The sequence below is a fragment of the Podarcis filfolensis genome (assembly GCF_964270895.1).
Source record: "Podarcis filfolensis genome assembly, chromosome: 3".
Taxonomy (NCBI): domain Eukaryota; kingdom Metazoa; phylum Chordata; class Lepidosauria; order Squamata; family Lacertidae; genus Podarcis; species Podarcis filfolensis.
Window position 1 is genome coordinate 120,669,638 of NC_139606.1, and position 27,990 is coordinate 120,697,627.

General features: G+C 50.7%; 2 protein-coding genes across 3 annotated transcripts; both read left to right on the plus strand.

Annotated features, from left to right (window-relative positions):
- Positions 1 to 1,059: 1,059 nt before the first annotated feature.
- SLC35F6 (solute carrier family 35 member F6) lies at positions 1,060 to 15,802 on the plus strand. Its single transcript, XM_083606202.1, has 6 exons — positions 1,060 to 1,347; positions 7,229 to 7,304; positions 8,721 to 8,892; positions 11,247 to 11,459; positions 12,077 to 12,187; positions 13,605 to 15,802. The coding sequence occupies exons 1-6, from the start codon at positions 1,271 to 1,273 to the stop codon at positions 14,072 to 14,074; spliced, it is 1,119 nt and encodes a 372-aa protein (XP_083462328.1). The 5' UTR covers positions 1,060 to 1,270; the 3' UTR covers positions 14,075 to 15,802.
- Positions 15,803 to 16,503: 701 nt separating this feature from the next.
- Positions 16,504 to 27,684, plus strand: LOC310758623 (uncharacterized protein). Of its 2 annotated transcripts, none has more exons than XM_083605386.1 (7): positions 16,504 to 16,903; positions 19,057 to 19,147; positions 20,641 to 20,756; positions 23,004 to 23,093; positions 23,468 to 24,005; positions 25,333 to 25,539; positions 26,539 to 27,684. In XM_083605386.1, the coding sequence occupies exons 1-7, from the start codon at positions 16,838 to 16,840 to the stop codon at positions 26,748 to 26,750; spliced, it is 1,320 nt and encodes a 439-aa protein (XP_083461512.1). In that variant the 5' UTR covers positions 16,504 to 16,837; the 3' UTR covers positions 26,751 to 27,684. The 2 variants fall into 2 exon arrangements, with proteins under 2 accessions (XP_083461512.1, XP_083461513.1); XM_083605387.1 differs by having other exon boundaries at positions 19,057 to 19,137; positions 20,661 to 20,756.
- Positions 27,685 to 27,990: the final 306 nt, after the last annotated feature.

Sequence of the window (27,990 nt, forward strand, 5' to 3'; positions counted from 1 at the left end):
TATATTTGAACATGGCTGTCATATCACCCCTTAACCGCCTCTTCTCCAGGCTAAACATGCCCAGCTCCCTTAGCCGTTCCTCATAAGGCATCGTTTCCAGGCCTTTGACCATTTTGGTTGCCCTCCTCTGGACACGTTCCAGTTTCTCAGTGTCCTTCTTGAACTGTGGTGCCCAGAACTGGACACAGTACTCCAGGTGAGGTCTGACCAGAGCAGAATACAGTGGCACTATTACTTCCCTTCATCTAGATGCTATACTCCTATTGATGCAGCCCAGAATTGCATTGGCTTTTTTAGCTGCCGCGTCACACTGTTGGCTCATGTCAAGTTTGTGGTCAACCAAGACTCCTAGATCCTTTTCACATGTACTGCTCTCAAGCCAGGTGTCACCCATCTTGTATTTGTGCCTCTCCTTTTTTTTGCCCAGGTGCAATACTTTACATTTCTCCCTGTTAAAATTCATCTTGTTTGTTTTGGCCCAGTTCTCTAATCTGTCAAGATCGTTTTGAAGTGTGATCCTGTCCTCTGGGGTGTTAGCCACCCCTCCCAGTTTGGTGTCATCTGCAAATTTGATCAGGATGCCCTTGAGTCCATCATCCAAGTCGTTGATAAAGATGTTGAATAAGACCGGGCCCAAGACAGAACCCTGTGGCACCCCACTAGTCACTCTTCTCCAGGATGAAGAGGAACCATTGATGAGCACCCTTTGGGTTCGGTCAGTCAGCCAGTTACAAATCCACATTGCTACATTTAAAATACATCAGGAGATAAACGAAGTCCATTATTAACTAAAAGCACTCATCCTGCGATAACGTTAACAGGACACCGCCCGCCCGCCCGCTCACCTCCCGCACCTCTGGGACGCGACTAAAAACATTCATTTAAAGCGAGATAATTTTTTTGCTGCATTAATAGAATAGCAGGAAGAGACACCCCGTTTGCATTCTGCAAAAATAGGAATTGCAAAAAAAAGAAATCAGAGTTTGCAAGCGTGTGCGGGGGGGGGGGGGAGCTGGAGGAGTGACCCCCCCTCCCTTTTGCACGGTGATTGGCACCAAGGGGGCGGTCCCCAGATTTGGGAGCCTCCCCCCCTACCCTCCCCCAGCCCCCCCGTCAGCTGACTGGCTGCGGTCATGTGACCTGCCTAGGAGGAAACGCGCCCGGGCTGCGTCTGAGCCGAGCAGCTGCTTTTGTGCCGGAGCTGCAAAGCGGATCCGGGGGAGTTTAATTTCATTTTATTTCTGGAGCAAAGCTGGGCTGCGGAGCGAGGATGGCCTGGACCAAGTACCAGCTCTTCCTGGCCGGGCTGATGCTGGTCACCGGCTCCATCAACACCCTCTCGGCCAAGTAAGTCCGGTCCCCCCCCCGCCACTGCCTTCTCCTCCTCGTGGGGTGTTCCAGATGACCTTTGGGGGTCCCTTCCAAGTCGGGGGATGCTGGGGCGAGGGGTCCAGGCGGGCGGGATTTGGGGGAGGAGGAGGTCCGGGGGGGGTCTTGTTGCAGTTTTTTGTTGAATTTGCATTTTATTATTACAGTGGTACCTCGGGTTACATACGCTTCAGGTTACAGACTCCGCTAACCCAGAAATAGTACCTCGGGTTAAGAACTTTGCTTCAGGATGAGAACAGAAATCGTGCAGCGGCAGCAGGAGGCCCCATTAGCTAAAGTGGTGCTTCAGGTTAAGAACAGTTTCAGTTAAGAACGGACCTCCAGAACGAATTAAGTACCGTATTTTTTGCTCTATAAGACTCACTTTTTCCCTCCTAAAAAGTAAGGGGAAATGTGTGTGCGTCTTATGGAGCGAATGCAGGCTGCGCAGCTATCCCAGAAGCCAGAACAGCAAGAGGGATTGCTGCTTTCACTGCACAGTGATCCCTCTTGCTGTTCTGGCTTCTGAGATTCAGAATATTTTTTTTCTTGTTTTCCTCCTCCAAAAACTAGGTGCGTCTTGTGGTCTGGTGCATCTTATAGAGCGAAAAATACGGTACTTAACCCGAGGTACCACTGTATTAATAATAATAACAATAATTTATTATTTATACCCCGCCCATCTGGCTGGGCTTCCCCAGCCACTCTGGGCGGCTTCCAACAAAACACTAAAATACAATAACCTATTAAACATTCAAAGCTTCCCTAAACAGGGCTGCCTTTAGATGTCTTCTAAAAGTTTTGGTAATTATTTTTCTCTTTGACATCTGGTGGGAGGGAGTTCCACAGGGCGGGTGCCACTACCGAGAAGGCCTTCTGCCTGGTTCCCTGTAACTTGGCTTCTTGCAATGAGGGAACCGCCAGAAGGTCCTTGGAGCTTTACCTCAGTGCCCGGGCAAAACGATGGGAGTGGAGACGCTCCTTCAGGTCTACTGGACCGAGGCCGTTTATTTGTTAACATTCTTATGTCACATCGATAAACGTTGTCCTATTACATTACAGGACTTACTATAAGATGTATACAAAAATTATATACAAAAGTTATATACACCTAGAAAGAAAATGAAACAAAAATAAAAAGAAAGAGCAAAGAGGAAAAAACCAAAACAATTTCCCCTCCCCAAAATCATATACATACCAACACACTAGACTTCCTGTCTTTCCCGCTGTATATTCCTTTTTTATAATAATTTATAATAATAATAATTTATTATTTATACCCCGCCCATCTGGCTGGGTCCCCCCAGCCACTTCCAACAAAACACTAAAATACAGTAACCTGTTAAACATTAAAAGTTTCCCTAAACAGGGCTGCCTTTAGATCTCTTCTAAAGTGTCTTCATTCTACAAATGAATGTGCTCTTATTATTGTGTATTTCTTTACATATTATCTAATACGTTCCTATATCAATATGTGCTCTTAGTCTTGTTTCTCAACTCAGTCTCACTCCAACGTCAGTCGAACGCTAGCATAGATAGCGAACCTTTACTGTATTTTTGAACATATGTTTTATATCTATCCCACTTTTCGATAAATTTTTGTTTTGAGTTGCCCCTCGGGGTATTTGTTAACTGTGCTGTTTCAGCAAATTCTTGTAGCTTGTAATGCCAGTCCGTTATTGTCGGGGCTCCTTGTTCCTTCCACCCTTTTGCTACCAAAGCCGAGCTGCGGCCGTTGCATATAAGGACACCTAAGAGGTGAGAATTTGTCCGTGAATTTGTCCAATCCGCTTTTGAAGCCATCCAAGTTGATGGTCCTCACTGCCTCCTGTGGCAGGGAGTTCCACAGTTTAACTACGCACTGCTGTATGAAATCTAAAGGCAGCCATCTGAGCAGCAGCAGCAGCAACAGCATCCTTGTATTTTTAGCTAAGCCAGCAGAATGTGGACATCTCCTGACGGTGCATCTTTCGCTCGCTTACTCAGCTCCCGATTTTGCAAGAAGCAGCCCCCAGGAACACAAAGATTAGTCATTGCTTTGGTCTGGAGGGAGGGGCAAGAAACCCAGAACGCCACAGGTTTCGAAACCCCTGCAGCCCTACGAACGCCGACTCCGTGTTCACAAGCACTAGGGGTGAAGAGGCAAAGTCCAGAGACCACTCCCAGTGCCGGATTTACACATAAGCTAAACAAGCTCTAGCTTAGGGCCCCACTCTCTTAGGGGCCCCCCAAAAAATTAAAGGGGAAACACTGGATGTACATTTCCAAAATTTGTTGTTGTTTAGTCGTTTAGTTGTGTCCGACTCTTCATGACCCCATGGACTAAGTTTGTTATTGGTATCTGAAGAAGTGTACATGCACACGAAAGCTCATACCAATAACAAACTTAGCTGGTCTCTAAGGTGTTGTTGTTGTTGATGTTGTTTAGTTGTTTAGTCGTGTCCGACTCTTTGAGACCCCCTGGACCAGAGACGCCAGGCCCTCCTGCCTTCCACTGCCTCCCGCAGTTTGGTCAAACTCATGCTGGTCTCTTCGAGAACACTGTCCCACCATCTCGTCCTCCGTCGTCCCCTTCTCCTTGTGTCCTCCATCTTTCCCAACATCAGGGTCTTTTCCAGGGAGTCTTCTCTTCTCCTGAGGTGGCCAAAGTCTTGGAGCCTCAGCTTCACGATCTGTCCTTCCAGTGAGCACTCAGGGCTGGTTTCCTTCAGAATGGATTGGTTTGATCTTCTTGCAGTCCATGGGACTCTCAAGAGTCTCCTCCAGCACCAGAATTCAAAAGCATCCATTCTTCGGTGATCGGCCTTCTTTATGGTCCAGCTCTCACTTCCATACATCACTACTGGGAAAACCAGAGCTTGAACTATACAGACCTTTGTTGGCAAGGTGATGTCTCTGCTTTTTAAGATGCTGTCTAGGTTTGCCATCGCCTTTCTCCCAAGAAGCAGGCATCTTTAATTTCGTGGCTGCTGTCACCATCTGCGGTGATCATGGAGCACAAGAAAGTAACATTTCCAAAATATAAGATAAAAAACAAATGAAATAAAACCTACATACAGCAACAGTGTTTTGTGTGTGTGGACCTGTTAGGTCCATAACTTACCATATAGCATATACAGTAGGCCAGAGGTCTGCAAGGTTTACCTCGCCTGAGCTGGTTCACTCCAGTGGACATCCGGATTGTGTGCGCACATGAGCGCCCGCGCCTGCAATTTCCAGCATCTGCGCAGACAGGATTTTAGGAGCTGCACTGCGCTGGTTTAGCGCAGCGCATGGGCACTCAGTGAGCGGTCGGCTCAGTTCAGGGGCGGCTCGGGGGCTGGTTAAACGACTCCCGTGGGCCGCTTTGTGGATTTAACCTCAGGATTTAACCTCCTTCCCTCGGGCCTGTAAGACAGAGCTATTCTGCCTGGCCTTTAATTTGAATTCAGCCTGATCTTCCTTCCCTCTCCCCTTTTATGAAGATTATGAAGAGACCCCACAGCTAATTCTCCCCTGGCCTCCTCGCTGGCCCAAGTAGGACCAATTCAGCCAGCTAGCCCTGGGGATTCATGTTATTCATGTTTTTATACTGTATTTTATTCTGCTTTTACAATTAAGTGTTTTAAAGTGTTTTAAATTTGTTGTTAGCTGCCCTGAGCCCGGTTTTTGAACCGGGAAGGGCGGGGTATAAATAAAAAAATATTATTATTATTATTATTATTATTATTATTATTATTATTGTGGCCCATGGGCCTTAGGTTGCCTACCCCTGCAGTAGATCCTCAGCTTACGTTACCCTCGGGTAACGTAAACTTCGGGTTGCAAAAGCGGCAAACCCGGAAGTATATTTCCGAGTTTTGCCGCTCACGCATGCGCAGAAGTGTCCTATGCACCGTGCGCATGCACAGAAGCGTTTTCCCATGCCGCGCACGTGCGCAGAAGCAGCGCCTCCAGTTGCAGAACTTCGGGATACTGCCGGATCTCCATAACGGATGCCGTCCACAACTGGAGGTCCGACTGCGTTCAACACAAAAAAACAGCGACCATTTGTTGTTGGCAAAGGACAGCTGGACATATAAAGGGGCACATTACCTTCAGGAGCTGAGGGCCACATCCAGCCTAAATCCAGTCTTGCACCCTCCCCAAACCAGCCTTCAGCAAGCTAGTTACCCACCAATTGTTTTGGACGGCAGTGACTCCGTAGAGGAAGAACGCAGAATCATAGAACTGTTGGAAGGGACCCGAGGGTCATCCAGTCCAACCCCGTACAATGCCGGAATCTCGAATTCAGCATCCGTGAGCCGTGTTCTTACGGCTGAGGAACTGCTGTAAGCTTTCCCTGAGAGACGTCTCGAGCAGCCTTGCGACGCGGAGCATCTCCTTGCCTTTCATTTCTGGCAGAGATGAGTGGCAGGCCAGACATCCGATCTGCGGCAGACTCTGCCCTCTTTGTTATATCCAGGTCTCCGGTTCCACGAACCTGGCAGGCGCTTGGCGTGACATCAGCCGACAGATGCCCCTGCCTTTGCTCCTCGGCTCGGGGGCAAGTCCAGGCACGGAACGAGGAGCCGGCACAGAAACAATTCCTTTCCAGCTGCTTCGTACTGAGTCAGACCGTTGCTCCAGCTAGCTCAATTCTTCCTGCACTGACTGCCAGTGGTTCTCCAGGTTTCCCAGGCAGCTGCTTCTCCCAGCCCTATTAGGAAATGGCAGGATTTGAACCAGAGATCTTTGGGGTGCAAAGCAGATGCTCTAACACCGAACCATCTTAGACAAATGCAAAGCAATGGCCTACGCGACCATCGGCTCGGGATTCTTCAGTTGCGATTTCTGCTTTGCAGCGGGCTGGACTAGATGACCCCTGGGACCCCGTCCCACTGGGTTCCATACCTGGGAGGCCTCCAGGTACCCTGCTGCTGTTAGGAACCAGCCTTCCCTAGCCTGGTGCCCTCCAAACGTTTTGGACTTGTCTGCTCAGTTTCCTTGCTGAAACACTTCCATGTTTTCTGTTTTGGATAGACCTGGTATACCGCTTGATACTCTAAAATTAATTGATTTTTAAGAAGGTGAGAACAAACTGATCTAAAAAAAATAAATTCAAAACACAACATTTTAAAATATGCATTCTAAAATATTATAGCAAGGATTATTAGGTTTTCGAGGTACTGAAATCTGTGTGAGACCCCAGATTCCATTTTGGGGGGTGGGCCTCGGCCCATTATACCTGAAGGAGCGTCTCCACCCCCATCGTTCTGCCCGGACATTGAGGTCCAGCTCTGAGGGCCTTCTGGTGGTTCCCTCCCTGCGAGAAGCGAGGATACAGGGAACCAGGCAGAGGGCCTTCTCGGTGGTGGCACCCGCCCTGTGGAATGCCCTCCCACCAGATGTCAAAGAGAAAAACAACTACAGTTGACGCTCGGTTTGCGAACGTGATCCGTGCGAGATGCATGTTCGCAACCCGCAGTGTTCGTACCCCGAGTCTGCGCACACACAGGTTGCGATTTGGCACTTTCACGCAAAGCGCGATTTAGCGCTTCTGTGCATGCGCGACCGCCGGAACCCGGAAGTAACCCGTTCCGGTACTTCTGGGTTTCAGCGGTCCACAACCCAAAAAAATGCAACCTGAAGCTGCTGTAACCCGAGGTATGACTGTACCAGACTTTTAGAAGACATCTGAAGGTAGCCCTGTTTAGGGAAGCTTTTAACGTTTGATGTTTTATTGTGTTTTTAATATTCTGTTGGGAGCTGCCAAAAGTGGCTGGGGAAACCCAGCCAGGTGGGAGGGGTATGATTAGTAAATGATGATGATGATGATGATGATGATGGAAGCCCAAGGAGGTGCATGTGGGGGGTTCTAACCAATGCCCCTCTTTTTCAGGTGGGCAGACAGGCTGAGTGCGCGAGGATGCAACGCCACGAGCGAAGAGCACACCTTCCAACATCCCTTCCTCCAGGTACTGCCAGATGGACTCTGCCTGCTTCCACGTAACGTAGAGGCTTCCATCCTCCTTTGATTGCGTATCTGCCCATTTTGGCCCTGGGGTGCTGCCCCAAAATGGCCAGGTTGCTGGCAGGGGCTCCCTTCATATCCCATAAAACCTGTTTTGAATCAGCTGTGCTGGCCGCCGGTTTCTTTCTACGCACAATTCAGGGGCTCACGTCAGTGTTCAAAGCCCTAAATGACAGCTGTCAACTTTTCCCTTTTCTTGCGAGGAATCCTATTCGGAATAAGGGAATTTCACATTAAAAAAGGGAAAAGTTGACAGCTATGTAAATGGATCAGGCCCCACATACCTGAAAGTCTCCTCCCCGACAGACCCTCTCGGGTGCCGAGATCAGCAGAGGGATCCTCTTGGTCACGGGTCGGCAACGTGCGGCCCCTGGGCCGGATGCGGCCCATGAAGACCATTTTACTGGCCCACAAGCCGCCCCTGAACCAAGCCACCTGCTCGGCGAGTCCCCAGCGCGCTGCCCTAAACTGGCGCAGTGTGGCGCAGGGACTCGCCGAGTGGCACCGGAAATTGTGTCTGCACACGCGCAGATACTGGAAATCGCATCTGCGCATGTCCAGACACCGAAAATTGCTTCTGTGCAGGCGCGATTATCGGCGTCTGGGCATGCGCAGAAGCAATTTCCAGCACCGCAGACATGCGCAGATGCGATTTCCGGCATCACGCTTTGGCAGTCTGGCCCACGGACGATCTGCCATGGCCAGGAAACCTTGCTGACCCCTGCTCTTGGTCATGGGTAGGCAAACTAAGGTCTGGGGGCTGGATCCGGCCCATTCGCCTTCTCAATCCGGCCCATAGATGGTCCGGGAATCAGCATGTTTTTACATGAGTAGAATGTGTGCTTTTATTTAAAATGCATCTCTGGGTTATTTGTGGAGCATAGGAATTTGTTCATTCTCCCCCCCCCCTCCAAAATACAGTAGTACCTCTGGATATGAACGGGATCAGTTCCGGAGCCCTGTTCGCATCCTGAACTAAACATAAGACGTGACTGCACGTGCGCGGGTCGCGTTTCACCACTTCCGTGCATGCGCATGACATCATTTTGAGCATCTGCGCATGCGCGAGCGGCGAAACCCAGAAGTAACGCGCTCCGTTACTTCTGGGTCACTGCGGAGCGCAACCCGAAAATATTCATCCCGAAGCTACTTCAACCTGAGGTATGACTGTATAGTCCGGCCCCCCACAAGGTCTGAGGGACAGTGGACCGGCCCCCTCCTGAAAAAGTTTGCCAAGCCCTGTCCTAGAAGCACAGAGCTGCAGAGTTGGAAGCGACCCCCTGGACTGCGGAAATCATGTTGCTTTTCTGCTACTGGTCGTGATCCAGAAAGCTCACAGACCCCCTTTCCTCCCTCCTAGGCCGTGGGCATGTTCCTGGGTGAGTTCTCCTGCTTGGCTGTCTTCTACCTCCTGCTCTGCCATGACCGGCGGAGGCCAGAGCCCACCATGGACCCCCCTCAATCCTACAACCCTCTCCTTTTCCTGGCTCCAGCCCTGTGCGACATGACAGGGACTAGCCTCATGTATGTGGGTAAGTGTTGCTTCGGGGTTGCTTTCACCTCTGCAAAAACTTGGGGGTGTGGAGAACCCTGCTGGGAACCTCTCTCTCTCACAAACTCATATTTTTTGAGGAAAGAAGGAGCAGAAACGCTTGCAATACGTCTCTTGATATTTGGAGTATTTACAGAAGTACTGTTTTGGGGGGACAGGAGACAGGCTGGTGTGGAGGACTCCCTGGTCCTGAATGGGGTAACTGTGCCCCTGAAGGACCAGGTGCGCAGCCTGGGAGTCATTTTGGACTCACAGCTGTCCATGGAGGCGCAGGTCAATTCTGTGTCCAGGGCAGCTGTCTCCCAGCTCCATCTGGTACGCAGGATGAGACCCTCCCTGCCTGCTCCCTGTCTCGCCAGAGTGGTCCATGCTCTGGTTATCTCCTGCTTGGACTACTGTAATGCGCTCTACGTGGGGCTACCTTTGAAGATGACCCGGAAACTACAACTAATCCAGAATGCGGTAGCTAGACTGGGGACTGGGAGCGGCTGCCGAGACCACATAACACCAGTCTTGAAAGACCTATACTGGCTCCCAGTACGTTTCCGAGCACAATTCAAAGCGTTGGTGCTGACCTTTAAAGCCCTAAACGGCCTCGGTCATGTATACCTGAAGGAGAGTCTCCACCCCCATTGTTCAACTGGAACACTGAGATTCAGCGCCGAGGGCCTTCTGGCGGTTCCCTCCCTGCGAGAGGTGAGGTTACAGGGAACCAGACAGAGGACCTTCTTGGTAGTGGCGCCCGCCCTGTGGAACGCCCTCCCTTCAGATGTGAAGGAAATAAGCAGCTATCTTATCTTTAAAAGACATCTGAAGGCAGCCCTGCTTAGGGAAGTTTTTAATATTTAATGCTGTATTGTTTCTAACCTTTGATTGGAAGCCGCCCAGAGTGGCTGGGGAGACTCAGCCAGATGGGCGGGGTATAAATAATAAATTATTATTATTAATATTACTATTATTATTATTACTGAAATTTCCTATGCCTGGACTGGGTAAGGAAGCGTAAAACCAGCCTGTTCTTTCCTTGCTAAGCAAACACAAGCTCTGCAGATCTTTAAATTTAAAAGGGGGCCAGTAAAAATTAACGGTCTTTTTTTTGGGGGGGCACAGATGTAGCTGCAGCAATTTAAAAACTAGGGGTCAGCGCAGTTTTCCCAGTAGTTTTAGAGTGGGGTTTTTACTCAGGGATAGGTCTTCTGTCTGTTTCCCACTGCATGCCCCCATGGCCCCCTTCTATTTCCCCTCCCCTCTCATCCTTTTATATATTTCTATTAATTTTTATATAAAAAGATGAGAGGGGAGGGGAAATTTCAAATTTATTTACTTTGGTACCTTGGTTCTCAAAAGTAATCCGTTTCGGAAGTCCGTTCCAAAACCAAAGTGTTGCAAAACCAAGGCAGGCTTTCCCATAGAAAGTAATGCAAAAGGAATTAATCTGTTCCAGACTTAAAAACAACCCCTATTGAACAGCAGTTTAACATGAATAATTCATCAAACATTAAAAGCTTCCCTGAACAGGGTTGCCTTCAGATGTCTTCTAAAAGTCAGATAGTTGTTTATTTCTTTGACATCTGGTGGGAGGGCGTTCCACAGGGTGGGCGCCACCACCGAAAAGGCCCTCTGCCTGGTTCCCTGTAACTTGGCTTCTCGCAGGAGGGAACCGCCAGAAGGCCCTCGGAGGTGGACCTCAGTGTCCGGGCTGAACGATGGAGGTAGAGATGCTCCTTCAGGTCTACTGGGCTGAGGCCGTTTAGGGCTTTAAAGGTCAGCACCAACACTTTGAATTGTGCTCGGAAACATACTGGGAACCAATGTAAGTCTTTCAGGACCAGTGTTATATGGTCTCGGCGGCCGCTCCCAGTCACCAGTCTAGCTGCCGCATTCTGGATTAGTTGTAGTCTCTGGGTCACCTTCAGAGGTAGCCCCACATAGAGCACATTGCAGTAGTGCAAGCGGGAGATAACCAGAGCATGGACCACTCTGGCAAGACAGTCTGCGGGGAGGGAGAGTCTCATTCTGTGTACCGTATAGAGCTGATAAACAGCTGCCCTGGACATAGAATTGACCTGCGCCTCCATGGACAGCTGTGAGTCTAAAATGACTCCCAGGCTGCGCACCTGGTCCTTCAGGGGCACAGTTACCCCATTCAGGACCAGGGAGTCCCCTCCCCCCAAAATAGTACTTCTGTCTTGTCAGGATTCAACCTCAATCTGTTAGCCGCCATGGATCCTCCAAAACAATCCAGAGCAAACTCTTCCCGTGTGTGTGTCTGGTACTCAATATCCTTGAATTATTTCTTATTTCCTCCTCCGCCCCTCTTTCCCCCCCGTCCAGCTCTGAACATGACCAGCGCGTCCAGCTTCCAGATGCTGCGAGGGGCTGTGATCATCTTCACTGGCCTTCTCTCGGTGGCCTTCCTTGGACAGAAGCTGGTGCTCAGCCAGTGGTTGGGCATCTTGATCACCATTGTGGGGCTGGTGGTGGTCGGCTTGGCAGACCTGATGAGCAGCGGAGATCACGAGCACAAGCTCAGCGAGGTCATCACAGGTACGGCAGGGCGGGGAGAGCCGAAGGGGGGTCCCCAATACCAGGAGGACGACTCTGCTGGCCTCCTGCAGCGCTCCTTTCCTTCGAGGTCCTTGCTTCTCTCTCCCCGCTCCTAATTCTGTCGTTCTCAAATTGGTGGGTGCAAACAGAACTTCACATCTTATACAATATCTTTTGGACTTCCATCAACGCCTCTGATGATTTTCCGTTCTCGTCGCTTATTATGCATTTCTTAATTTCATATTACCTTATCTTTAACTAATAATTCTCCTCATTGTCTTTTTTTGCAATATTTCAAATAATTCACTTTACAAAACTTATTGCAGACCGACTAGCGTAAATCTGTCCATCACAATTACTTTTCAAATAGTCTGTAAATTTACTCCAGTCTTCCGGTGAATCTCTGGTCCCGCAGGTTTTGAATCCAGGGTCAAATAAATTCATCTCCTCTACAGTTGGGGGCTACCTTGGCTATGTAATTTGTTCTCATTTTCCTAGTGGCAGTTGCACAGAGTGCTACATACCAGGTCACATACTTATCTGTGTCTGTAAGGGTTAGGGGGCACCAGGGTTTCAGGGTTTCAGGACTGCCCAGACTCCCCTTTTCTCTCCTGCAGGGGACCTTCTGATCATCATGGCCCAAGTGATTGTCGCCATTCAAATGGTGCTGGAACAGAAGTTTGTCTACAAGCACAACGTCCACCCCTTGCAGGCTGTGGGCACGGAAGGTGAGCAAGCAAGCAGGTGCTGGGGGAGCGGATCGGGGGCTTTGTCTTTTATTTCTAGGACTTCTCTCCCTTCTCCATCGTTCTGCCCGGACACCGAGGTCCAGCTCTGAGGGCCTTCTGGTGGTTCCCTCGCTGCGAGAAGCCAAGTTATAGGGAACCAGGCAGAGGGCCTTCTCGGTGGTGGCACCCGCCCTGTGGAACGCCCTCCCACCAGATGTCAAAGAGAAAAATAACTACCAGTCACACAGTCAATCATTCGGTAGCTGAACTGGGTTCCACACAGTAACAAAAACAAAACAAATAGAGCCGCAAAAACAAATACGCAAAATAAATAGCAAAAACAGACAGACCTCAGAGTAACACTCAAAACGGAAGTGTGGCACTCAAGTTGGAAGCGTAACACTCAAAAGGGAGCACATTCAGCTTCCGAAAAAAGTTGGCAAACAGGAACACTTACAGTGGATGCTCGGGTTGCAAACGTGATCCATGCGGGATGCACGTTCGCAACCCGCAGCAGCGCTTTTGCGCACGCACAGGTTGCAATTCGGCACTTCTGCGCATGTGCTTCTGCACAATTTAGCGTTTCTGCGCATGCGCAACCCCTGGAAGTAACCCGTTCTGGTACTTCTGGGTTTTGGCAGGTCCATAACCCCAAAAAATGTAGCCTGAAGCGTCTGTAACCCGAGGTATGACTGTACTTCCGGGTTTGCAGTGTTTGGGTTCCAAGTTGTTTGAGTACCAAGGCGTTTGAGAAGCAAGGTACCACTGTTCTGGCTATGTGCAGATCATTCATTACTGGCTCCATGCAGCTCATTCAATAGCCACCCTCTTCCAATGCCTCACTTTCTCAAAACTACGTCCAACATCAAAGAAGGTCCCCAGTCCTATCACTTCTTCCTAACTAACTGATTAGGACATTAAAGGCTGTTCTCATGCCATCAAAGGACTTACCGTGTTTTTCGACTATAAGACGCACTTTTTCCCTCCTAAAAAGTAAAGGGAAATGTGTGTGCGTCTTATGGAGCGAATGCAGGCTGCGCAGCTATTCCAGAAGCCAGAACAGCAAGAGGGATTGCTGCTTTCGCTCCACAGAGATCCCTCTTGCTGTTCTGGCTTCTGGGATTCAGAATATTTTTCTTCTTGTTTTCCTCCTCCAAAAACTAGGTGCGCCTTATCGTCTGGTGCATCTTATAGAGCGAAAAATACGATAACAAGAGACAGGGAGGGGGAAGGAATAGAAGCAGGAAGGATAACCGTGTCAGATCACTAACTCCTCGAAATACAATTTATCTTCCGGATAGATCGCCCATACAGTGGGAGGGTCATTGTTTCAGTCTACACCTCTCGTTCGGTTAGTTGATGGAAACCCATCGCCCACGTCCCCCTTTCTGAGCACCTCTCTCTCCTCCCTGCTCAGGGTTTTTCGGCTTCCTCATCCTCTCCCTCCTACTGGTCCCCATGTACTTCATCCCAGCGGGCAGTTTCGGGAGCGGACCGCGCCGCGTCCTGGAGGACGCCCTGGACGCCTTCTGCCAGATCGGCCGGGCCCCCCTCATCGCCGTGGCTCTGCTGGGCAACATCAGCAGCATCGCCTTCTTCAACTTTGCCGGCATCAGCGTCACCAAGGAGATCAGCGCCACCACCAGAATGGTGCTGGACAGCCTGCGCACTGTGGTCATCTGGGCCGTCAGCCTGGCTGTGGGCTGGGAGGTCTTCCATGCCCTCCAGATCCTCGGGTTCTTCATCCTCCTGTTGGGCGCCGCCATCTACAACGGCCTCCACCAGCCCCTGCTGGCACGGCTGCCCTGGAGGAGGGCGGCAGATGCAGATGCAGATAGGGAGGGCCTCTTGGCCGCGGATGGAGCCTCCATCAACGGGGACAGCTGACCGCCAAGCAGCGCCCTTGCCCACTCCAGAGCTTGGCCAGACCTCTGCTGGGCGGGCTGGCCAGCTTCTCAGGCTGGAGCACGAGACTGGTTTGGGGGTCTGCGTTGCCGTGAAATGTCGAGACGTTGCTCTGCCACCTGGCTCCTTGAGCAACTGCCAAGAAGATGCCCTCTGCTTTTGCTTGACCACATCTCTCATCGTCCCTGGCCGTGATGGCAGCGGGAGACCCAACGTGAGCTTGACATTGCCTGCTTTAAGCAATTGGTTGAGGGTTTCCTGTCGCTGGTAGGCCCTCAGAAATCGGCCTGTGAGGCATCTCTGGGCAGCTCGACTCCCAGACTGAATGGGCTTGGTTTGTGGGGACCCCTAACGCCTTCCGGGACTTCGTCCTTTCCCCCAACTTCCTTCACCCAAAGGTGATAAGGGAGGTTTCCCAACAACCCTTTCCAGAAAGCAATTCCCTCTTTCCGCCCCTTCTGCTAAACAAAATATTTCTATTTGCTCTCATCCCCGCCCAAAAGGATGCCCAGAGTGGTACAGATGCCCAGAGTCCAGAACTATTTCCCAGAATCCCCTCTGATGCGGCAACAAAGTCTAACCTCCCCCAGGCTGGCCGCCTCCAAGGTCTTTCGGGCAGCAGCACCTTCTGGGCTGCGGCGGGTGGAAGTTGTCGCCCCGAACATCTCGAAAGAGGCTCCCAGGCTGATGAAGTCTGCTCTAACTTGGCAGTTCGATGTTGTTTTTCCCCACTGGGTCTGTTCCAAACCTCCCTAAGAAAAGCAAATGAGCATCTTTTTCTTAGGCCTCCCCTGTTTCTATCACACTTGGGGTTCTGCAGGAGGCGGCACCGCAGATCGGGCCCCTTGAGGCTAGAGTTCGAATCAGTGGCATGGGAATCACTTCACAACCCTCACACCAGTGGCACTGGGCGCAGTTGTGGGTGACCTGAGAGTCCTTTGCCCTGTGGCACGGCGGGTCTCGGGGCCTTGCCTATCAGATCAGCTTTGGGCTGCCAAAATTACTGGGGGAACCCATTGATAGGGGCTCCTTCCTCGACGGATCACGTAGCTGCGATTGGGAGCTGTGGGGAAGGGAACACCCCAGGAATTCCCCCACGTATGACGCTGCTGCTGCCTTGTCCACTTTTGGGGGTGTTTACAACAGTGTCTCTGCTTCGTCCTAAGGCTGGAGCTGAGTGACGGGGATTGAAGGGATCCTCGATGCTCCCTTAGCATACTCAAGAGGACCCCTGTTCCTTCATCCCTCATGTGACGGATTATTCCCCCTCGTTCCAAGCATTCGGAGGGGGCCCAGAGAGCTCACTCCTCAACCCTCTCCTGATTCTGTTCGGAGCCTGCGAAATGTGTTGCCCCCCAGCTATCGCGAGTCCTGGGACCTCTTAATTTCCCACTGCTAGCAAGGTGAAGGCGAGAGCTAACGTCTTGCCCAGTTGTAGGGGACTTAAGAGGGCTCTCTGGTGCCATTTTGGGGTCCGGTCGTATGGAGGGCAACCCCTCTCTCTAGCATCCAAGCCACGAACACAGCTGGTCTAAGCTGCGCAGCCAGGATCCGTCTCCCCGACAAAGTTCTCAGATGCTGAGCAGACCCACTTCGGTGCTATGGGGGATGAGAGGGAGGGATGGGCTTGTCTTTGCCTTGGGACTATGAACAAGAATGCATTTATTCACCAATAAAAACTGTCTGATCGTAAGGCTGTTTCTAAAAAAACAAGACTGACTGAACCTCTTTTTTTTAACATGTGGGCTTTTGATGGCATGTATGAGCCCAGGGCTCTCTTTGGGGGTTGGGACAAGGGGGGTGGCAAGATTAAAAGGTTCTTTAATTCCTCCTCACTTTCTGCCATCAAGGTTGTGTCATCTGCATATCTGAGGTTGTTGATATTTCTTCCGGCAATCTTAATTCCGGTTTGGGATTCATCCAGCCCAGCCTTTCGCATGATGAATTCTGCATATAAGTTAAATAAGCAGGGAGACAATATACAGCCTTGCCGTACTCCTTTCCCAATTTTGAACCAATCAGTTGTTCCATATCCAGTTCTAATTGGAGTGGCTTGCCGGTTCCTGCTCCAGGTGGATCACGTTTGGTCAAAACTCTCCACTATGACCTGTCCATCTTGGGTGGCCCTGCACAGCAGAGCTGATAGCTTCTCAAGGCAGTGATCCAGGAAGGGCTTTAAAATTATAATACATTATAAAAAAATTACTTTATATACTTATTTATAAGACTTCAGTTATCCCCAGGGTAAAAAAGGGGGGGACGCACATTATCTACCTGGCCCAGGGCCTCTGCCTGGCGCTGCAAGGTCCTGCTCCCAGGCACCAGAATTTATCCAAGGCGCAAAGCCAGCAAAGTAAGGGGAAGGATGGATCTATGGGGCGAGTGACCTCTAGGGGGCGGCGAAAGAGACCAGCTGCAGCGGATCTTCCACCGCGGGACTTTCGCTTTCCTTTTCCGCGGTGCGCGCAGCTGTCGGGAACCGTGCGCGCTCAAGGCCGTGGAGAGGGGCGAGGGCTTCCACCCGGGGGATCCCAGCACCCCAAATCCCGGGGGGTCCCAGCCTGGGAGAAGCCGGCTTCCAATTCCCCCTGCAGCGCGTTCCGCAGGTCAACTCCTCGGACTTTGGCCGGCCAGAGGAGAGATCCAGCCCGGAGGGCGCGGCTCTTTCCGGGGATCGGGGCCCTGGGCGCTGCGAAGCAGGCAGGGTCGGGGATCGACTGAGCGCCGGATCCGCCTCACCGAGTTATGTCCGGGAGGTGGGGAGACGGGAGCAAGGCAGAGGAGCTCCTCCGACAAGCATCCCGTAGCCAGGTGAGATGGAGGGAGGCGAGGGATGGGCGAGGCACTCTGCACATGCTCGGCGGCGGCGGCATCAGGAGAGACGCCTCTCGTCCCGTGCAGAGAGCCCCACCCAATGCAGAAATTTGGGGAAGGCAAAGCTTCCTTTGCTGGTGACGGGACCCCCGGGGGGGGGCGTTCCTGAACCAGAGCAAAGTTCGCACCCCTTTCTTGGGAAGTGAAAGCGGCTAGAAAGAAAGGGAAAGGGAAAGGGAGCCGCTCGCTTAGCACCGGGTGTGGGTGTGTCTCAGGTAAAGGGGGGCACCTCACCCACCTTGCAGGGCTGTCGTGGACATAAAATGGGGAGAACCATTTCGGCCCCAGCATCACGCGCCTTAATGGGGACGCGGGTGGCGCTGTGGGTTAAACCACAGAGCCTAGGACTTGCCGATCAGAAGGTCGGCGGTTCGAATTTCCAACGGCGGGGTGAGCTCCCGTTGCTCGGTCCCTGCTCCTGCCAACCTAGCAGTTCGAAAGCACACCAGTGCAAGTAGATCAATAGGTACCACTCCAGCAGGAAGGTAAACAGTGTTTCCGTGCGCTGCTCTGGTTTGCCAGAAGTGGCTTAGTCATGCTGGCCACATGACCCGGAAGCTGTACGCTGGCTCCCTCAGCCAATAAAGCGAGATGAGCGCCGCAACCCCAGAGTCATCCGCGACTCGACCTAACGGTCAGGGGTCCCTTTACCTTTACATTTGTCTCACACAGCCTAGGACTTGCTGATCAGAAGGTCGGCGCTTCAAATTCCCGCAACGGGATGAGCTCCCGTTGTTCGGTCCCTGCTCCTGCCAACCTAGCAGTTCAAAAGCACGTCAAAGTGCAAGTAGATAAGTAGGTACCGCTCCGGCGGGAAAGTAAACAGCATTTCCGTGTGCTGCTCTGGTCCGCCAGAAGCGGCTTAGTTCTGCTGGCCACATGACCCGGAAGCTGTACGCCGGCTCCCTTGGCCAATAAAGCGAGATGAGCGTCGCAACCCCAGAGTCGGCCACGACTGGACCTAATGGTCAGGGGCCCCTTTACCTTTACCTATCACACGCCTTAAAACCCGGGCCAAAATGGGATGGTTACAGAAGATACGTTCAAAAATACAATAATAGTTTTGACTCCGTGCTAGCATTTGAGTGATAAAAGAACTAAAAGGAGGCGGACAACAAGTAAGGATTTATTATGTCTTCAGAATGCATTGGAAAATTTGTATAGAAAGGTTTATTGTTTTGCGCACATTCGATTGTAAGATAAAATATATGCAAAGGGACTTGACAGGAAGTCAAAGTTGAAGAAAAGATTTTGGAAGATGAAAGGGGGGGATATTTACTTTTATTATTATCATTTTGGGTGTGGGTGTGTGGGTGTCTGCACATATGTGTGTTTTTGTATGGGATGTTTGGGAGGAAATAAGACAGTAAATAACAAACTAAATATTGATGTATGTAATTTTTATTTCTTAATTATATTTAGTGGTAGTATGGTTGTATGGTTTTTTGTAACATAAAACCATTCAATAAAAATGATTTTAAATAATAAAATAAAACCTGGGCCAAAATCTAGGGGGGGGGGTGCCAGGAATCATAGTTTTGCAAGCTCCCTCCCGGCATCTCACGCTATAACTCCCATCAGCCTTGGACAGCATGGCCAATTCTCATGGGTGATGAAGTTCAGCGATGCCTGTTTGTGCTGTTTTTAAGGGACACCGGGAGCGAGGTGAGGCAGAGAGCAGAGGTGGTTCACCGTCAAAGCGAACATCGAGTCGGGCAGAAAAAGGCTCTCTGGGCTCATTTTTTCCAATATTGTGCTTTTATATCATTGCAATTTGCCATGGGAACCTCGTGCTGAAGGGCAGGTGAGAAACTAATAAGCTAGCAATGGTGATTATATTAATCATCAAAGATGGAGGGGTTGTTGCTGGCATCCGTCTCTGTCTCAAGAGGCAATGGAGTGTGCTTCCAGGTTGAGACTCAAGTGTAGACTCCTGCCTTGCAGGGGGTTGAACTAGATGACCACTGGGTCCCCTTCGATTCTCTTCCAAGGCAGCATTCCCAGTGCATGGCTATTGTCTCCTTAGTAAGGCTGGTCTCGCTTGCTTTATGTTCATTCTGCTTTTAAGAGGCTTCTTCTCGTGTCTACAGCCTTCGAAATTGAACAACCGCTATTATCCACCAATGGGAGGAACTTCAAGCCAGACGAAAACCAACCCTCCACAGTCAGTTGTGCAGGCAAGTCCTAAAATCAACGCCAGGAAACTCAGGGGCTGGTTTTAACTTCCAGGCACCCCCTCAATGGGGGTCTTCGTGCTGCTTCGCTGTCATGGATGCTTAAGTTGAGATTCCTGCCTTTTAGGGGGTTGGACTAGATGACCTGGGGGAGTCCCATCCAACGCTACGATTCTATTATTCCTTTTGTCACTTGCCTCCTTGGAATCGCAGGATTGCAAAGTTGGAAGGGACCTCAAAGGGGCATCTAGTCCAGCCCCACTGCAATGCAGGAATGTCATCATCATCATCATTTTTTCTTTCTACACTGCCTTTCCAGAGTTAAAACAATGGTCAAGGCGACTTACAAAATGAAAAGATTTACATAATTGCAAACATGCAAAGTAGTCACAAAAATAAACAAAACACTTTAAAAACTACATAGCCAAACTGAACAATTTCCACCTAAAAATAAAGATACAAAAAGTCAATATCAGTAACAACAGCAAAAACTCCCAACAAAATGTGAGAAGCTTTGCTGCTATTACTGGTCATTATTACTATTATTGGGACGCGGGTTTTATTATTGGGACTCTGTGGGTTAAACCACAGAGCCTAGGACTTGTCGATCAGAAGGTCAGCGGTTCGAATCCCCGCAACAGGGTGAGCTCCCGTTGCTCAGTCCCTGCTCCTGCCAACCTAGCAGTTCGAAAGCACGTCAAAGTGCAAGTAGATAAATAGGTACCGCTCCGGTGGGAAGGTAAACGGCGTTTCCGTGCGCTGCTCTGGTTCGCCAGAAGCGGCTTAGTCATGCTGGCCACATGACCCGGAAGCTGTACGCCGGCTCCCTCGGCCAGTAAAGCGAGATGAGCGCCGCAACCCCAGAGTCGTCTGCGACTGGACCTAATGGTCAGGGGTCCTTTACCTATTACTATTATTTTTTTATATATATAAATTTTTTATTGGTTTTTCAACACATATTAAAAGACAATACAACACAATACATAGACAAACAAACATATAAACATGTATAATTTCTTGACCTTTCTTTCCTAAAACCTTCTTTCAGCGACTTCCCCATACCTCCCCTTTCTGCATCCCTGTTTTAAATCATTCCAGCAACCCCTAATTTCAATTTCTTGTAGCACTTTCTTTAACTCTTTTTTTTTTCATGTCCAATTGTTTGTCACTGCAATTCTATTTTGCATTACCCAAGACATTTTAACATTCATTAATTTTACAGCAATTCTTAAGATAAACTTTAAATTTCTTCCAGTCTTCCTCCACCGTCTCTTTCCCTTGGTCACGGATTCTGCCAGTACCTATTACTATTATTACTCTGTTGTTGCATGTGGGGGAAACAAAGTCCAGGGCAGGAAGGCTTATTGCCCGACGCAATAGTATAGTACAACCTGGCGCCCTCCCGGCGTCTCACGCTATAACTCCCTTCAGCCCTGGACAGCATGGCCAGTGTTCATGGGCGATTTAAGTTCAGCAATACCTGTTTGTGCTGTTTCTGAGAGCACCCTCTGTGTTCACAGCGCCGGGAGCAAGGTGAGGCAGAGAGCAGAGGTGGTTCACCGTCAAAGCGAACATCGAGTCGGGCAGAAAAAGACTCTCTGGACTCAGAGCCACAGGCAAGTAACAGAGTCATCTTCTTAAGCTGCTGATGGGAAGTTCATTAATTTTTTTTCAATATTGTGCTTTTATATCATTGCAATTTGCCCTTATGCTGAAGGGCAGGTGAGAAACCAATAAAATAGCAATGCTGATTATATTAATTATCAAAGATGGAGGGTTGTCGCTGGCATCCATCTCTGTCTCGAGGGACAATGGAGTGTTCCTCCAGAGGTGAAGACAAAGCACTGTGTTTGCAGCACCAAAGTGACCACCCTGGGGTGCAAGCCTCCATCAAGGTCCTGGGCTTCCCAGGTGGCAATACTTCTTGGGGTTCTTGGCCTCGCCGAGGGGTTTCAAAGGAAAGCACAGCAAGACTTTTGACACCTGCTTGGCTGCAGGAGTGCCGGAAGGAGGCATACAAGGTGCCAGCCAAACATCTTAGGAGGCTCCCACACATAGCTGTCAACCGTCCCTTATTTGGCGGGAAAGTCCCTTATCCCAGCGCCATGTCCCACTGCTGTCCCGGATTGATAATGTCCCTTAAATTTCCCGGGTGTCAAAAGAAGCAGCTCCTCTCCCTCCCTCCCTGCCGGCCAGGGAGGAAGGAGGCTCCAACTGTGCTGGGGTGCGCGCCCATGCGCACTCTGGGAGCTTGGCGGCAGTGTGACGCATCAGAGAGAGACCCTCTGCCGCCCCCTCTCTTTCGCAAGAGGTGAGCGCGGCTCCCCGCCACATGACCTCGCCTCTGCCCAGACAGGGTCTCTCTCTTCTCTGCTCCCATCAGGAAAAGAAAAGCGGAGAGGTGGGGGTGACTGATATATATTTATGTGCTTTAAAATGAAATGAGAGCAGGCTTCCACGCAAAGGGTTAAACCCGCCCCTTTCCCTCCACGCACAAAGCGCAACTTTGGCAATGAGGAATAGCAGAACTGTTGCTATTATCTGAGCTCTTTACTTTGGGACCTGTGATCCCTTATTTTGGCTGCTGATCCCTTATTTTCGAGGCTGCTGGTCCCTTATTTTCAAATCTGTAAATTGACAGCTATGCTCCCACAGCTCCAGGGAGCATGGCTGGTGGTCAAGAGTAAAAAGATCTGGAGCCCAACAAACAGTGATGAGACCCTTAAAAGCAGCATGAACCTGTTTGGGCTCACCTGTCCGGAGTTTTGGGCTGGGTTGCCATCAGTATGCTGATGACACCCAACTCTATCTGTTGATGGACGGCCATCCTGACTCGGCCCCAGACACACTGATCAGATGTCTGCAATCTGTGGCTGGATGGTTACGTGGGAGCCGGTTGAAGTTAAATCCTTCGAAGACAGAGGTCCTCTGGCTGGGACGGGACGATATGGGATGGGGGGGGGCAACTCCCATCTCTTGCGGGGGCGCAATTAGCGCCAGCACCGTCCATTAAGAATTTGGGTGTAGTCTTCGACGCCTCCCTTTCCAAGGAGGTGCATATTGCAGCTATAACAAAGGCGGCATTTTTTCATCTCCGCCAAGCTAAGCAGTTGGCTCCTTACCTCTCTCGCCCTGACCTGATCCACACGACGGTCACCTCCAGACTGGATTATTGTAACTCGCTCTATGTGGGGCTGCCCTTGAGACTGACCCAGAAACTCCAGCGGGTGCAGAATGCTGCAGCGAGACTCCTTACGGGGTCCTCACTGCGAGATCACATTCACCCGGTGCTATACCAACTGCACTGGCTCCCAGTGGAGTACAGGATCAGGTTTAAGGTGATGGTTTTAACCTTTAAAGCCCTATATGGCCTAGGACCCTCGTACCTACGGGACCGCCTCTCCTGGTATGTCCCACGGAGGACCTTACAGTCTTCAAACAAAAACATCTTGGAGGTCCCGGCCACAGGGAGGTTAGGCTGGCCTCAACCAGAGCCAGGGCTTTTTCGGTCGTGGTCCCAATCTGGTGGAACGCTCTGTCACAAGAGACTAGAGCCCTGCGGGATTTGACATCTTTCCGCAGGGCCTGCAAGACAGAGCTGTACCGCCTGGCCTTTGACCAAGGCACAGTCTGACCCCCTCCTTCTGTGATCCTCACAGAACTCTAGCTCAATGGTTGCCATTAATTTGATTTTGAACTGATTTTAGAACAAATTGATTTTAGAATGCTGTGTTACTTTTATTGTTGTTAGCCGCTCTGAGCCCGGCTTCGGCTGGGGAGGGCGGGATATAAATTTTAAAAGTTGTTTGTTTATTATTATTATTATTATTATTATTATTATTATTATTAATTTCTATTCACAGGACCAGGTTCAAGACACGGCAGAGAGTTGCACCACGGCAAATGGAGCATCAAGTCAGACAGAGGCGGTCTCTCTGGAGTCACAGCTACAGGCAAGTAACTGAGAGGCATCATAGTCTTGTAGTGCTGAAAGGGACCCTGAGGGGCATCTAGTCCAACCCCCTGTAGTACAGGAATAATATCCTGATGACATTCAAAACAGGAAAAGTTAACTGCATCGTTTTCTTCTTTTTCAAAACCCAATTAAAACTCTTTCATTTAATTAATTGGTCATAAACTAGAAAAGCCCCCCAACAGCCCAAGTGTTCAGCAACCTCAGCTTAGTGCAGTCGGAGTCAGTCCCACCTCCAAGACTCCTCTTACAAGGCCTGTTATGTAGCTCAAGGAGTTTCCCACAAGGCTCTGGGCTCGCCCCACTTCACTGCTTAGACTGCCTTGACAGCCTGGGACCTTCCCTCTTTTGCAGACTTTGAGGGGTTCCTTGCACCCCTTGGCCTCCCAATTCCTCCAGGCCCAGGAAGTGGTTGTCCGAATCGCTGCCCAGCTGTTGGCCAACGATCAGCCCCCGAGAAGCAGCCTGCCAGCTGCAAAGCCCTCCCTGCTGGAAGCCAACCAGCGGCTCCGCCGGCAGCTGAGCGAGCAAGGGGAGCTAGTTTTCCAGCTGCAGGAGAGAAATCGGCAGCTTCAGAGCACCCAGGAAGAGCAAACGGCCCGCAGGCTGGAAGAGAACCGGCAGCTGCAGAAGCAGAAAGAGGAAGTGTCCCGTCTGCTGAAGGAGAAGCAACAAGTCCAGGAGAAGTTGGAGGACCAGGAAAAACTGGTGTCCGAGCTACTAGGAAAGAATGGGGAGCTTCAGCAGGAGCTGGAGGAGAAGGACATTCGAGTGTCACACCTGGTGCAAGAGAACAACTGGCTCCGTCAAGAGAATGCGAGACTCCAGAGGGGCCCCGGATCCCAGAGATGGGCTTCTTCCTCCTGGCCCAGTTCTGCTCCCACACTCACAGGTAATCACAGCCAAAATGCAGCCATTTTGAGTGTGCGCCTGGAGGCGGTTGGAGGATGGATGGTGACCAACAGATTGAGGTTGAATCCTGACAAAACAGAGGTACTGTTTTGGGTGGACGGGGTGGGCAGGTGTGGAGGACTCCCTGGTCCTGAATGGGGTAACTGTGCCCCTGAAGGACCAGGTGCGCAGCCTGGGAGACATTTTGGACTCACAGCTGTCCATGGAGGCGCAGGTCAATTCTGTGTCCAGGGCAGCTGTCTACCAGCTACATCTGGTATGCAGGATGAGACCCTCCCTGCCCGTGGACTGTCTCGCCAGAGTGGTGCATGCTCTGGTTATCTCCTGCTTGGACTACTGTAATGCGCTCTACGTGGGGCTACCTTTGAAGGTGACCCGGAAACTACAACTAATCCAGAATGCGGCAGCTAGACTGGTGACTGGGAGCGGCCGCCGAGACCACATAACACCGGTTCAGAAAGACCTGCATTGGCTCCCAGTGGGTTTCTGAGCACAATTCAGAGTGTTGGTGCTGACCTTTAAAGCCCTAAACGGCCTTGACCCAGTAGACCTGAAGGAGCGTCTCCACCCCCATCGTTCTGCCCGGACACTGAGGTCCAGCGCTGAGGGCCTTCTGGTGGTTCCCTCATTGCGAGAAGCCAAGTTACAGGGAACCAGGCAGAGGGCCTTCTCAGTGGTGGCGCCCACCCAGTGGAATACCCTCCCATCAGATGACCAAGGAAATAAACAACTATTTGACTTTTAGAAGACATATGAAAGCAGCCCTGTTTAGGGAAGTTTGTAATGTCTGATGTTTTCTCGTGCTTTTAATATTCTGTTGGGAGCCACTCAGAGTGGCAGGGAAAACCCAGCCAGATATTATGATGATGATGATGATGATGATGATGATGATGATGATGATGCCGGGAAGATGATTTGACTACAACTCCCATCGGCTACCCTCACCTTGTATGGTCATACCTCGGGTTACAGGCGCTTCAGGTTGCGTTTTTTCGGGTTACGCACCCGCCGAAACCCGGAAGTACCAGAACAGGTTACTTCCGGGTTTGGGCGCTCGCACATGCACAGAAGCACTAAACCGTGCTTTGCGCATGCGCAGAAGTGACGAATCGCAACCCATGCATGTGCAAGCGTGCTGCTGAGGGTTGCGAACATGCATCCCGCACGGATCAAATTTGCACCCCTAGCATCCACTGTAAATCAATAAACAAAAATAATAATGCAGCCAAGTAGGGGTGGGATTCCAGCCATGAACTGAAAGGGGTCTCTCTCTCCCCATTCTCTTTTCCCCTTCCTCCTCTCCCCAGCCTTCCCCGTGCAGGTCTGGACCACTGGGCAGACGGGAGGCTGCGAAAAGGACATTGTCAACGACGTCTCCAAGCTCCTGGCAGGCCACGGGATCTCCCTCCAGCAGGAGGGTTACGAAGAGAAGTCTGACCGTTTCCTTCTCCTCTTCTGCCCTGTCTCCTCCCGCGTGGGCAGCGACACACTCTGTGCCCTGGCGGCGCTGAACAGTGAGTAGCTCTTCCAGAGCAAGCAGGTCTGCGCTCTGCCCCACGCAGACAAACAGCTCGCATTCACGTCCCCCCTTGCGGGCTTCCCAGTAAGGGCATCTGGTTGGCCACTGGGGAAATGGGATGCTAGACCAGGTGAGCATCCCCTGGCCTGATCCAGCCGACAGGCTCATGTCATGGGCTTTAAAAAGGTACAGGGTACCTCTGGATGCGAACGGGATCCGTTCCAGAGCCCCATTCGCATCCAGAAGCGAACGCAACCCAGATCCCGTTCGCATCCAGAGGTACCAAAAAGGTAAAAAAGCCAATGCAATTCTGGGCTGCATCAATAGGAGTATAGCATCTAGATCAAGGGAAGTAATAGTGCCACTGTATTCTGCTCTGGTCAGACCTCACCTGGAGTACTGTGTCCAGTTCTGGGCACCACAGTTCAAGAAGGACACTGACCAACTGGAACGTGTCCAGAGGAGGGCAACCAAAATGGTCAAAGGCCTGGAAATGATGCCTTATGAGGAACAGCTAAGGGAGCTGGGCATGTTTAGCCTGGAGAAGAGGAGGTTAAGGGGTGATATGATAGCCATGTTCAAATATATAAAAGGATGTCACATAGAGGAGGGAGAAAGGCTGTTTTCTGCTGCTCCAGAGAAGCGGACACGGAGCAATGGTTCCAAACTACAAGAAAGAAGATTCCACCTAAACATTAGGAAGAACTTCCTGACAGTAAGAGCTGTTCGACAGTGGAATTTGCTGCCAAGGAGTGTGGTGGAGTCTCCTTCTTTGGAGGTCTTTAAGCAGAGGCTTGACAACCATATGTCAGGAGTGCTCTGATGGTGTTTCCTGCTTGGCAGGGGGTTGGACTCGATGGCCCTTGTGGTCTCTTCCAACTCTATGATTCTAGGATTCTATGATTCTATACCACTGTAATAATAATAATAATAATAATATTAAATAACGTCAATGATAATGATAATGTTTCTGCTCCATTTCCCCCCACCCCAGGAATACGAAAGGCCGTCCTGGTCGTCCTTCACCACAAGCCGAAGGGCAGCACCCAAGAGATCTTGGACACCCAGCGGCAGGTCCAGCACGAAGCCCTGGTGCGCACAGTGCATGCCTGCTACAGCATCCAGGACGGATTCTACCCCTGCGAGATGAACGAGGCCGCCGTGGCGTCCGTGGCAAAGGCCATCCAGGAGCAGAGGAGGAGCTGAGCCACACATCCGGCGCTCCAACTTCTGTAGGGTGGTTGACCGCGGTGGGCATGCAAAATCGAGTTTTTGGGGAGTGAGGGTGCTCACTGCAATGCACGTTTTTCGGACTGGCCTGGCCTGGCTTGCTACCTCCAGGCTGCCCCCACTCGCCCTGGGATGTCATGATAACGGGTGCAGAGCTCTCGGAAGAAGGTGTCTTGTCAGAGTCAGAGCCTCGGGTCCATCTAACTCTACACTGGAGAGTTTACCTTGGATCTTCTGTAGCCCAAGCAAGTGTCCTAGCACTGGGCTATAGCTCTTCCCTCTCGGCACAGGGCTGGAAACCTTCAAGTTTCCAAAACCCACCGGCCCACTTCCAGCCGTGATGGTACTGGAGGAAGCTAAAAGCCTGCCCTTTTGCAGGAACTCTGCTTTACAAAATCACGTTGCTGGAACAGCTCTTGAATGTGGTTGCTCCAGGAGAGAAGTGCAAAGTTTTAAATTTTGAAATCGGGGGTTTTTTTAGAACTGCAATTCGGGTTCAAGTGCCAACGGTGGTGGTTGAGAAATTTGGGTCACCCGTGTTCCTCGCCAGACATCCAAAATCTGCAGCCCGGTTGCAAATGTCTGACCATGTGCATATGTGCTTTTCACACAAGGAGCACATGCAACTGTGTGAAGGTTGTCACGGTTGCTAAACGTGCTGCTGCATTGACGACGGAGACCTGAGCACCCTCTCCAGGCTTCTGCTTGTATGTGTTTGCATGGCTGGATTTGCATTGGTGACGGGGGTCTTTCGGCTTTCTAAGCCTCTGAGACGAAGGCGTAAAATTAGAGCTACACTTCAGGGGTGGTGTTGGAGACAGAGAAGGCAAATTCGGGTCTGCTCATGCACCTGTGTTAGCAACTGTTGTGTTCCCAGTGTGAAATATGGAAATAAAGCTAATAAATTGGGCTACTGAGCCACTGACTACATTTTTGTTTCCTACAAAATCCAGCCTGTGGACGACCCTTTTTAACAGAGACCTGTGATATCGGCCTATGGGTGCTGCGAATTTGTATTGTCAGCGATGCGTCCTAAAATAATTTTCAGAACTGTGAGTGACTTTTCAGCCTGAGGGAAGAGCAAACTGAGTACGGGGTTACGGACACGCCATACATTTAAAGCATATTTTCCCTCCGTGGAATCTAGTGGGGGGGAAAGGCACTTTATAGTTATGGCATGCTTGCAGGCAGAGACCATGAAATTTTATTTAGTGAA

Excerpts from the sequence above, each read along its gene's own strand:
- SLC35F6 (XM_083606202.1), top strand. The coding sequence starts at position 1,271 with ATGGCCTGGACCAAGTACCAGCTCTTCCTGGCCGGGCTGATGCTGGTC. Across the intron at positions 11,460-12,076 it reads GCTCAGCGAGGTCATCACAG|GGGACCTTCTGATCATCATG; the intron begins GTACGGCAGGGC and ends TCTCTCCTGCAG. Across the intron at positions 12,188-13,604 it reads GCAGGCTGTGGGCACGGAAG|GGTTTTTCGGCTTCCTCATC; the intron begins GTGAGCAAGCAA and ends CTCCCTGCTCAG.
- LOC310758623 (XM_083605386.1), top strand. The coding sequence starts at position 16,838 with ATGTCCGGGAGGTGGGGAGACGGGAGCAAGGCAGAGGAGCTCCTCCGA. Across the intron at positions 19,148-20,640 it reads ACAGTCAGTTGTGCAGGCAA|AGCACCCTCTGTGTTCACAG; the intron begins GTCCTAAAATCA and ends GCTGTTTCTGAG. Across the intron at positions 20,757-23,003 it reads CTCTGGACTCAGAGCCACAG|GACCAGGTTCAAGACACGGC; the intron begins GCAAGTAACAGA and ends TTCTATTCACAG.